The 12,041-nt window shown below is 26.7% G+C and overlaps 1 protein-coding gene across 16 annotated transcripts; it reads right to left on the bottom strand.

The window, feature by feature from the left end:
- Nucleotides 1-5,242: 5,242 nt before the first annotated feature.
- On the bottom strand, nucleotides 5,243-10,520 carry LOC137821565 (uncharacterized). Of its 16 annotated transcripts, none has more exons than XM_090295861.1 (9): nucleotides 10,386-10,520; nucleotides 9,987-10,074; nucleotides 9,442-9,759; nucleotides 9,010-9,127; nucleotides 8,709-8,822; nucleotides 8,530-8,549; nucleotides 8,254-8,341; nucleotides 8,013-8,127; nucleotides 5,243-5,446 (listed from the first exon to the last, which is right to left on the bottom strand). In XM_090295861.1, the coding sequence occupies exons 3-8, from the start codon at nucleotides 9,628-9,630 to the stop codon at nucleotides 8,036-8,038; spliced, it is 621 nt and encodes a 206-aa protein (XP_090151987.1). In that variant the 5' UTR covers nucleotides 9,631-9,759; nucleotides 9,987-10,074; nucleotides 10,386-10,520; the 3' UTR covers nucleotides 5,243-5,446; nucleotides 8,013-8,035. The 16 variants fall into 16 exon arrangements, 12 of the variants coding, with proteins under 12 accessions (XP_090151987.1, XP_068482315.1, XP_068482313.1 ...); XM_068626214.2 differs by having other exon boundaries at nucleotides 9,987-10,102; nucleotides 10,386-10,499; XR_011082832.2 differs by lacking the exon at nucleotides 8,530-8,549.
- Between the last annotated feature and the right edge of the window lie 1,521 nt (nucleotides 10,521-12,041).

Raw genomic sequence — 12,041 nt, 5'->3', positions numbered from 1 at the left:
ACTATTGAATCTCAAAAATCGAATCAGAATAATCTTTGCTTGCATTCAGAAATAGTAATACAATCTTATGATATTGATAAACGTCATTACCATTATTTTTTCTTGAGTTGACCTCTTTTGGAAATCATCTTATTGGCTTTCACTCTAGATTTAGGAGGATGTTCTGGTCTCGTGAAGGTTTGAACCAGTTCATTCTTCCTTATCCATCTTTTCAGTCACAACTTAGAGATTAAATTGGTTTCTTCTAAGAAAATATCAACCAAGATATATTCAACTATTTTTGTTGTCAAGATGACCAGACATGACTCTGAAGTCTCTTGTTCATCACTTGAAAGATATTTAAAACAATTTTTTAAGACTAAATCTTGAGAAACGAAGTAACCAATTTAACCATAATTAATTTAAGACTTGTTACATTAGTTACATATTTGATATGTGAGAATCCTTCTAAAAGACCATCATTTTCAAGAGACAACAACTCATATTTTTATAGCAAATAATCTTATTCATGAACATCCTCCAAAGAGGATATACTAACAAAATTTTCAACCTGAGATCCTGAAGCAGCCCTTATCTTCAGGAAATTTGTTAACTTTTGACCAACAAGAGATCCACCTCCACCTAGTCAACAACAACTTCAACAAGATTATCAAGATTAATATCATATCTCTCAACTTCTATTATATATATATATATATATATATATATATATATATATATATCTCTGCTAAAAAAAAATCTTTGAAAAAAAATGACTTGAATAAGTTTTAAGTTTTTTTTATGAGTGTTTCAATTGTTAATAAATGGAGTCGACAACTTTTTTGATTTATTAAGTATTTAAAATCTTTATATTTTCAATTTAGTCTATATTGTCAATGGAAGTAACATGACCATTTAACTTTGACGGCTCAAACAAAACATCAAAAAATCAACCATATAGAGATGCGAAACAAGGATGTTTGATAAGAAAATTAGTGTTCCAGAACTTCATTTTATTTATTGTCCAATTCGTGATGTTCTATTTAAAAATACAAAACATTAAATGACCATATCATTCGAATTGACAATAAAAATTCAACTGAAAAATATAAAAATTTTAGATACTAAATAAAAAAATATTTTAATAGAGACACAATTCAAAATATTCAATTTACTAAACTTTTAAAACTTAATTCAAACATTTTATTTATTTATTTTTCATATGAAGGCATGTAAATAATTACTATGCAAAATAACAACTACATCAATCTAATTTACATGATAATGACTCAATTGAAAAAATATATAAATTTTAAATATTCAAAGTAGAACAAAATTTTTAATAAAAAATTAATTAAAAATATACAAATTTCAACTTAAAAAATTAATTAAACCATTTTCTACTAGTCTTATTTTAATATTTTTTTTAAAATAATTATTTTTAAATTATATTTAATCAATATATTTAAGAAAAAAATTATTTAATGTTATCAACGTCTTTATAATAATTTTCGTAAAATAATATATGTAACTTTGTTACCTCCATAAGGCGGTTTATTGTAAATAGCAAAACCGTGTCATTGTAATTATTTTTATTTGACTAATTTGATTATATGTTTTTCTATTTGTTGAAATCGAAATAGTACATAAGTGCATTTTTAACGTAAATATAGTTTTAAGATGTATTATCGTAATTTTTTTTAATAGAACAGATCTACATAACATGAAAACTTCATTGAATTTTGTATCTTCTATAACATACTATTCTTTACAATAAAAAAACTATTTTTTTTAATTATAAATATGGCATTAATAATTTAATTTTTAAAAAAATCACTACAAATAAAAAGTTATATAAATACAATTAGTTTAACTTTTTTTTATCGTTTAAATAAATTTATGCATTAATTCTTAAAACACAGTATGTCGTTAAAAGGAGTCATTTAAATTGTTTTTGTAAAAAAATATAAAGTATTTATAGGAAATATTAAACCACGATTGAAAAAAATAATAATTAAATTTGAACAAATTCTTATTGGGAACTAAACTTTCATATCTACGTGGTATGTAAATCGCATTCTACTTTTAAATGAAAGTATTTTTTAGAATTTTTTTAGCTCGTTTTTGGTTTTTATTCCTTGCAAATACTATTTCTTATTTTTAATTTCGATTTCCTTTTTATTTTTATTCTTTTTATGGTAATTTTAATTACAATATTATTGTAGTCATTATCAGTACGAATTTTAATTTTATTTTTAAATTTGGAGACACTAACTATTTTAATAGAAATTATCATCTTTATTATATTTGAGCATTAACCACAGTTATATATATATATATATATGGAAATGATTTTTTTTTTCATACGTTAACAAATAAAATAAACATTTTGTGGAGACATATCCCACAATATCCATAATGTATATCCACCCTTGACTCAAGAACAGCTTTACAAATATCATTAATTCACTCATTAATTTTGTTTTAAATATTAACTTCAATTAATCTATTAATTTATATTAACTGATTAATTGTTAATGAATATTAAGTAAAAGTTTAAACTTCTTAAGTATTGTTTACTAACTTTTTCTGTCTCGTAAAAAAAAAAAAATATATTTTCTGCGTTTAATACTTTTTAACTAATCTTTGGAGAATGAATAAGTTTATGTGAAAACATTTTAATGTAGCATTTGAGATTATTAAAATGACTTTTATACTCTTTAATCTCATAACATAATGTTGGGAAATATACGTAACTTATTTTCTTATAAATAAAATTGTTTGAGTTTTGACTGGAGTATAAAAAGAGGATATGTTTGAGACTGAAGCAATAATAACTTTTATTTTTAATACTAAAACAAAAAGGCTGAACTCTATCCAACAATGATTCAAATGTTACTGGAAATGTCTAACTATAGACACAAACAACAAAAATGTGATATTTTTAATATTTAAATAATTTAAATATTATTATTATTAATATTACTGAGGATTGAGACACAATTTAAATTTAAATATTATGACATTTTTAATATTTAAACTAATTTGATGTTTCCAGATTTTACTTTTAATAAACTTTTGTTCAACAAGTTAAAATAATTGTTTTTATAATTAAAAAAAAAAGGATTGCCTGTGAAGAAAAAAAGACAGAGTTGTGGTTAGACTTGAAAGGTAGCTACGCACCCATCAAGGTAGCAAGAAATGACAAGTGAAAAATGAAAGCAACATCCACTAGCAAACATGTTTCTCAAGCATTTTTTTTTTCTCATTTTTAATCTTTGAATCCAATAGTTGAAACCATCATCATGATTTCATTATTTAGGGGTGTACTATTTTAACTCTATTATGAAAAATAAATACCAATTTTTTAAATTTATGCATTTGTTACCAAATTTGCTTTTTTACATGGATTTCCTAACAAGGTTAAGTTGCTTGTGAGTGAGATTAAAGTCAACTTTGGATTAGTGATTTGTTTTCAGTTCTATGGGGTTAGAAAATGACAACCTAATGATGAAATTTTTAAACCCTTAGAATTTCACACCTAATCATTATTTATTTGGTAAATCTCAATGCCACAAGCTGAAAAACTATAAAATTATAGAAAAGAGGCGTGAAGGGGTGTTAAGAGTATTGTGTTTCGTAATTGTGGTGTGAATGAGAATTTGAAGTAAAAAACCAGCAAGACTAGGCCATCAAACCTATCCTGCACTGCTTGGTGAACATAAAACATAAATTATAATTCGTAAATGTGAAGAAATGGTTTATGGCCAGTATACGAATACATACAGAAAGGTCAATACGTATATTTAATGCTTAATAAAACGGAGCTCAAATGGTTATTTAAGAAGAAGTAATGTATATATTTAGTTTAAATAAGACAATAGGGTTAAGAAAATATAATTGCACGGTGATGATTGACATGAATCACCGACGAATCAATTAGTTCAATGGATCATGATTGAGAAATTGAAATGATGAGTTATCCTTAATTATTTGAATTTTCTACACCTTTAATTGTTCTGTATGAATATTAAAATTTTATAAAATAGGTTTGATGAACTTTTAAGATAATTTAAGATAAAAAGAATAGTAACTAATTAAGTGGGCTAAGTATTTCCTATCATGAAAACATATATTGTGTATAAATAGTCTCTAAGCCAACAATGCTCTTGTCAGATTAGATAGATATTGACTTAACCATAGAGAATCAAAAGCATCAATTAAACCAAATCATGATTGGGATTAAACAAAAAAAAAAAACAGTCTCATACTCCAAATGTACTGGATTAGACACCAAAACGATGGAACCAGAGAGAGAAAACAAAGAAACATGGATAGCTTCAAAATGAAGGATAGATGTCCTAAGCATAGCACTGATTCTGGTTCTCCAATAAATGTTGATTTTCTCATCATCTTGTTCCTTAGCAGTTTGCTAGCAAATTGGTGAACAAAGTAAGTGGCACGTACACACTGATTCCTTTTTGTTTTCACAGATGCAAATGAATCAACGGTGCCACGTTGACATGGTGCCAAGGATAGAGTAGGTGGACCAACCAATAATTTGGCATGATTGGGTATTTGATTCTAAAGTAGTATTATGATGATGAATTGATGATGGTTATGGTGCGTAGAAGTTGGCAATAAAGTAATGAAAATTCATTCATGTGATTCAATTTTACATGATATACATAATTAAATATTAAATTTTTTAAGTCGAAAATTTAAAAAGTTTTTTTTAGTAGAAATTAATGAAAATTGTAAATGTGACAATATACCTCAGATATTACACAAAGCGTATTCTATTTTATATACTTAAGGTCAAAATATTAAGAATTAAGACCGAAACTTTGCAAACTCCTTTTTAAATCACTGAAACATATATTTGGATAAAAATGTGAAAAAGACATTAAATATTAAGATGGACAGTAGCTAAAATGTGCTTAGTAACTATGCCAACAAACTTGAAGGATGTTTTATAATTTTGATTTTTGCAAGGAAGATGGGATGTTGGAGATAAGGTTTGAGATATGTTCCGGGCTCTAAGGCCCATCAACCACTGAGAAATGGGGTTTGTGCTTATAGTTAGGCTTTTCCACATGCTTCTCTTTTTTCTTTTTTTTACTTTTCTTCTTCACCAATCGTCCATGTCAACAAAGCCACCACTTTTGTCTGCACTATGAATACAGTTTTGGTTTTGATTGCAATCTACGTAATCATTTCGGTACTCTTTGCGCACTATTGTCGTTAATCACCAAGCATCTGGTTCTTTCTCTATGGATCTATTACCCCACTATTTATTGAGTAAAAAGGAGATACAAATAACTTGTCATAAATATTGGAACGTGAAATGAAGAAAAAAAATTATGTCGAAAAGATTTGGCTTTCAACTAAGGTTGGTAGTGTTTCAGTTTTCAATCATTGGCATGTGATACCAGGCACAGTTCTCAATCTTGGTTCTGATGTAAACCTGCAGTAAATTATGCAGAATATATAAAACACATCAGTGACGTCCCTCCTGTTAATGGTATTATTGATTAAAATGGACTTAAATGTTTTCACCATCTTAGGAAAATAATTTTTACTTTTTAAATTAAAATTATTTTCTTCATCAAATTTATTTTATCTAACAACTAGTAAATTATCTAATAATCAGCAAATGCTGGATTCCCAATACTGAAATCAGATTGTCCACAAGTGATGCATTCCAGCAGCAGGGTGTGTAAGAAATTAATAAAGTGGGAAAAAAAATCATCTTCACGTGTTCCGCTAAATTCTTACTAAGGCTATGTTTGGATCAGGAAGGGAATGTGTGAGGATTTGATGGAGTGGATGTGTGAGGAAAGTGTGAAGAAAATGAGAGTGTTTCGATCATGATATATTAGGGTGAATGTGTGAAGAAAGTTTATGAGAGTTTGTGAGTTATGTAATGGTTATGAGAGAATTTTAATTTTTTTTTAAAAATGTGAAATGTTACTTTACAAATTAACCCTTGTCTATTAAAAAAATTAATAATAAAATGAGTTGTTTTTTGTTTAAAAATAAAAACTTTCACATTTCGTAGATTTAAAAATTATAATTAAAAATATATATTAAATATAAATATGTATAATATAAAAATTATAATTAAAAAAAATATGTATTCAACAAATTAAATAAAAATAGAACTTCAAATAATAAAATTGAAAAATAAATCAAATCCTATATAAATAAAAAGATATTATTTTTTAATATTAAAAACTCTTTGAAAATGAAAAATAAAAAATACTACAACAAAAATATAACGTAATTAACAATAGAAAAAAAATTCATAAAAAAATTATAATAAAATAAATTATAACTCATAAACATAATAACTATATATATAAATATATTAATATAAACATAAAAAAAAACAGAATTTCAAATAATTTTTTTAAATATTAAACATATACAATAAAATTAAAAAATAAATCATATCTTATATAAATAAAAAATTACTATTTTTTAATATTAAAAAACCTCACAATAAAACAATTTAAAAAATCAACGGTAACAAAAATATAACTTAATTAACCATAGAAAAAAATTCCATAAAAAATTATAATAAAAAATAAGAATAAAAACGTATTAGTAGTATAATTCGATATAGTTTAATAATTAATTATTATTATTATTTTGTTTTATTAAATAGTTGTGTTAGTTAAATTTATTTAATAACTAATATTTATAATAAAGTGTAATTTTTATTAATAAATTATGTAAAAATACGTGAAATATATTAATTATATTTTCAGTTTCTAATGAATAATTTAAGTTAGAATAAAATTATTTTAAATGATGGATTGTTTTTAGAGATTTTTTGTATTAAATAAATTAAATATTTAGTATAAAATAAATGAAAAATGTTTAGTATAACTTTTTGGTGATGGCCATGATCAACCCAGGTAATATTTTTAATTTTAATTAAATCTAATCACATTTAATAAAATATCTGATTAGAACTTGAAAAATAGATATTACCTGATATACTCTAATAACTAATATATAAATGAAATATTTTATTTAACTATATTTTTTTTACACTGATTTATAATATTTTATAAAATAATAAACAAACTTAAAATTTCCTTAAATTTTATTATGATTTGTTTCTTCATTTTAAATATTATATATATATATATATATATATATATATATATATATATATTTTAAACATTGTACAATAATTTTTTTAAAATACTAATACATTCAAATGAAGCATTGTAAATTTGGAAATAAGGGACGCTGACATAGTTTTCCCTCTACATCTCTTCATTTTGAGGGGGAAGATATTTACTGTTCACATGTATATCCTCTTTTTCACTTTTCTGCACATCCCTTGATCCAAATCATAGATATCCACTCACATCCTTCCTCTTGAACAGTACATCCATGGAAGAAGGGGTAAATCAATAACCTATTCTAAACCGATTTCTCTTGTTCACACTCTCTCTCTCTCCTCCCCCACCCTTTAAGTGGAGGGAAAAGTAAAAAGCTTTTGGCCCCCAATTAAGAGAATCTTGTATAGGAAAATAAAGTTACCCCCTTATGATAATGTCAGTTTGACCAAACCGCATTAATTTCTTATTTCATGCTAATATCTGTTTGAAACTGAAGATGTTAACAATTTTTGTGATTTTTTTTTTTATATATACCTATAAAAAAAATTACATTTCAAAAAAACACACCTAGTGTTATAAAACTGGCACATCCAGTTCCTATAGAAAACACTAATTTTGTTTAACTTTAAACAATAGGATCTCATATCAAATGAAAAAATAGTGAACTTTAAATTTGATTATCATAAGCCTTGGGGAATTAAAGTATAATTTTGCCCAAATATATTGCATATTTGTTTTCATCTTTGTTCATTATTTACATTACTACAATGATATCTGACTTGTCTAACAAATAAAACACTATAGTCTTGATATGCAATTGAAAGGAAAAAAAAAAAATCCTCAATACCAGACGGAGTAAAAGAGAAACAGAAGCAAATAAGGTTAAAACTGTACCAGAAGGAGCTGGTATGATACTTTCATTCTTTGGTATCTTCCACCTTCTGAAGTTGGTGAAAAGAATATAACAATGAGGATTGCATATTAGCTATTTCTACTAGTGTCTCTAGTGCTGCAAAAATTTCAATTTACAGAATGTGATATATCCTGCATGACAAGTACAATATATAGACAGATGACTAAAATCACATTTGCAAAGAAAGTGAGGGGAATTAAGATCCTTAGTCCTGTTATTCACCTCTCTCAAATGACAGCTGGGAGGCTCGAAGCTTGGGGGAAATTAGAACTCCAAAAACTGATAAGGACTTGGATCGCTCCTTTTGAATCTATAAAAAGACACTATCAAGATTTGTACAGTAGCTCAATTGACAATTTAGGAACTTTTGCTAAGAAAATTCTATGATTTATTCACCATATTTCGTGATAGCAATTACATTAGAGATCAAATTCAATTCTACTTGTAATGCTTAATATATGTTAATGAGAGGAAGTTTAACATTTGTATAATACTTACGTCAGCATTATCTGCACGTCCTGATAAATTCTTAGCCATGATCACCTCAGCAGTTTGTACAACCAAATATGTAACAAAATGAGAAACGCTAACAGCTACTAAAGCATTAAGCAGCAGAATCAAATAACAAATGAACTACAAGAACCATTATTTGATGCATAGGGAGAGGGAAAACATACCGGAAGATTTCACACTACTACTATCTTGTGGCTGCACATTCTCATCTTCTAACTCATGACCACTCTTTTCTTCAGAGGATACCCATTTACTCAACATGAAGCATGGTTGTATACCTGTTGAGACAAGCGTGTTCATATATTAAAACAGAGGTTCCATCTAAATTGATAAAAAGAACATGTTACAGAAAGGCTTCATAAAAATGAAAGTGAAAGCATGCTAGCACACTAGGGTGAGAAAATGACACAACCAGAATCAAGCAGTCTCAACTCGCAACCATTTCCTTTAGTAAAAAATGTTTACCATCATAGTTGGTTATCTTCAATGTTGTAGCAGCTGAATGGAATTTCAGGTCCAATAAAGAACTATTAATGCGAGCAGCACCCATGGAATATCTACCACTTGCTAAGTCAAACCATCCCTGTTAATATATTATAAATGGTTACCAAAAGGAAAGGACAAATACTATATCTAAGGAAACTTTTAGTTGCCAAATTAAGGGTTCAACTAGAGTTACTAGCTGATTCAAAAAAACTTCACAACCTCTCCATTTGATCATAAAAAAATAGTTGATAAAGTAATCCAACCAGTATTATACCTCACCTTCTATTGGTAACATTTTCTCTATCAGAATGACAGGTCCGAAAATTAAATTCAAGCAATTGGTAAACCATAAAATTATACCTATAAAAAAGATGCTACCAATTTCTTGTAATGAATGGGTTTCGCTTTTACCTGTCGAAGTGTGGAGGACACTGTATCAAAGAGAGATAGGTAGTTATGCATTGAATCCATAAATTGCAATACTAATTTCTCTTCAGCTCCAGGTAGTTTGTATTGATGCTGCAACTGTTGATCTTCTCCATCCGGTTTCTGGGTCTGTAGTTCTTCACTACTTTCAGAATATTGATGCTCTTCTTCCATGGAACTTAACCAGGATTCTGAGTTAGGTGATTCGGCTCTCTACTTCACAACAAAATTCTCTGCTAACCCTTCACAAATGTCCCTTCCGATCCAATGAATTTGCAATTTTATGTTCTTCTATTAATAAAACTGGTTTACGTAGGAAAAGTTAGCCATTTGTAAAGATGGTAGATAGGATGAGATGCTCATAGACTCAACTCGCACGCTCTTTAGTGATTTCTTGAATTGAAAGTGGAATAAGGTTAAAATTCACCCGTACCATTTATTAAATAGTTTCCAAAATTCTGCAGTGTTAATATTTTGACTATTTAACCATTTCTACACACTATTCATAATAAACTGAAAACAATGCTTACCAAGTGCTCCATGAAATGTTTCAATCAATTCAATGAATACGTCATGACCAGAATAGTGCCGCCATTCGATCGCCAACACTGCAGTCAACTGCTTCCCATTCACCAATTAGACAGAACTTCAACAATTCCGAGTGGAATGCACCAACGAATTAACACGTATTCCAAGTCAAATCACCAGTAATTTGAATTGCAGAGTTTCAAGGAATCAGCTCAAAGGATGAATTCCGAATCGGATTCCACATCAAAATCAAAGAACAATTGAAACAAAACAAAATCAAACAAATTCTGCTTGCGCTCACTCGTGCAACCAATCAAGAAATTCGCAATCAATTCGTGCCAAATCAAGTAACGAATCAGGAAATAGAAAAAAATAATCAAAGCAAAAACATAAAAACCCACAGTGTTGTTCCCAACCGCTCCGGAAAGACTTGTACCGTCCGCGAGCACCGCGTTCGACACCGACACCGACCACTGGCTAACACTGTGCTGAAACCCACGAACACTACGAAAAATAGTCTGAAAGTTTTATATATCATATTTATTTTAATATGATATAAAGTTATCAAATAAAAAATATGATAATATTTATAGTTTATGATAAATTTTAATAGAAATATTTATATAAAATAAATAAATAAATTTAATTAGTTATGATTAAATAAATATTTGAGATTAAGAATTTTTAAAAAAGTTTTACATGTCTAAACATATAAATATAAAATAATTAATAAAATTCTTATAACTACTTTAACAAAATAATCAATGTTTCATTTTTTTTTTTGCAAAAAATATAAAAAAAAATACAAATAAATAGATTACAGATTTCTTGTCAAATTTATTAAAATACATTTTCTTGCAAATTGTACTTTATAGAAAAATCTATAAGTATTTTTTAAATAAATTTTTTCTCAAAAAAATTAACAGAAAATATTTGTTTTTCTAGTAGTATTAATTTAGTGAATATAATAATTAAATATTTTTATTTTTAAATATAGACAAGTAGACAAATAATTAAATTATATGTAGTAGAATAATAATTTTGAAAAATATAGAATAATTATAATTCATTTATTTATTTAATTAAAAGAAAAATATTTTTAGTGATATTTTAAAAATATATATATACTATTTATTAGCTTGGTATAGTAATATTTATCTATATTATATTACAATATTAAGTTTATATTATTTATAGTAACATTTAAAAATGTTACTATAATATTAAAATTTATATATTATAACATTTTTAATAAATTAATTAAAAAATATTAATAAAAGTAGTAAATGGTGCAGTGTTTCTTGTGACTGATCTTGGACCAAGAGCAAGTCGAAGCCTGGGTTAAAGATATCAAAGACCATGATATTCTGAGAGAGAAGATATAGTGAAAGGAGTGAGAGGTTGAAGATGAAAGAATGGAGAGAGATGTGGAATGGTCCAAAGAGAACAATTTATTATGGAATAGGTTTTAGTGGGGGATTCTTTTATTGTTCATTAAGAAACAAAATGAAATAAATGATGCATTAAAGAAAATACAAAAGTATTAAATTGCTAATAATAATAAAAATTCAAATTTTAGATAGCGAGACTCGATGGCTTCTTTAAGGTGTCTTTAGGTTGGTAAATCAAACGATAAGAAGGGATATGATTTCAGGAATAAAAGTTGAAAACAAGAATGTAGATGTGAATTTATTCTATTTTGTTGATGAAACTCTTTTTGTCTACAAATCTAGTGTGTAAAATATTATGAGTATTAAAACTATACTAAGATGTTTCCAATTAGGATTTTGTCTTAGAGTAAATTTTTACAAGAGCAAAATAGGTGTAATAGGAGTTGATAGGAACGTAGTTAATATGTACTCTGAAATACTCCATTGTAACCTAATGGATTTACATTTACCTACTTTGGTCTTCCTGTTGGAGGTAATCCATCTAGGTGTTCCTTTTGAAAGCATGTACTATTAAAGATCAGAAAGAAACTTTCGGTGTAGAAAGGGAGAAACCTATCATTCGCGGGAAGAGCGTGTCTTATAAAATTTGCCATTAATTTCATACCT

This window comes from Phaseolus vulgaris, chromosome 9 (assembly GCF_051622355.1).
Source record: "Phaseolus vulgaris cultivar YP4 chromosome 9, ASM5162235v1, whole genome shotgun sequence".
Classification (NCBI taxonomy): domain Eukaryota; kingdom Viridiplantae; phylum Streptophyta; class Magnoliopsida; order Fabales; family Fabaceae; genus Phaseolus; species Phaseolus vulgaris.
Note: the sequence above shows the minus strand (reverse complement) of the source record. Positions and strands in the feature narration are given on the sequence as shown.

Excerpts from the sequence above, each read along its gene's own strand:
- LOC137821565 (XM_090295861.1), bottom strand. The coding sequence starts at position 9,630 with ATGGAAGAAGAGCATCAATATTCTGAAAGTAGTGAAGAACTACAGACC. Across the intron at positions 8,550-8,708 it reads TAGTAGTGTGAAATCTTCCG|GACGTGCAGATAATGCTGAC; the intron begins GTATGTTTTCCC and ends AGAATTTATCAG. Across the intron at positions 8,128-8,253 it reads CCAGCTGTCATTTGAGAGAG|CACTAGAGACACTAGTAGAA; the intron begins GTGAATAACAGG and ends AAATTTTTGCAG.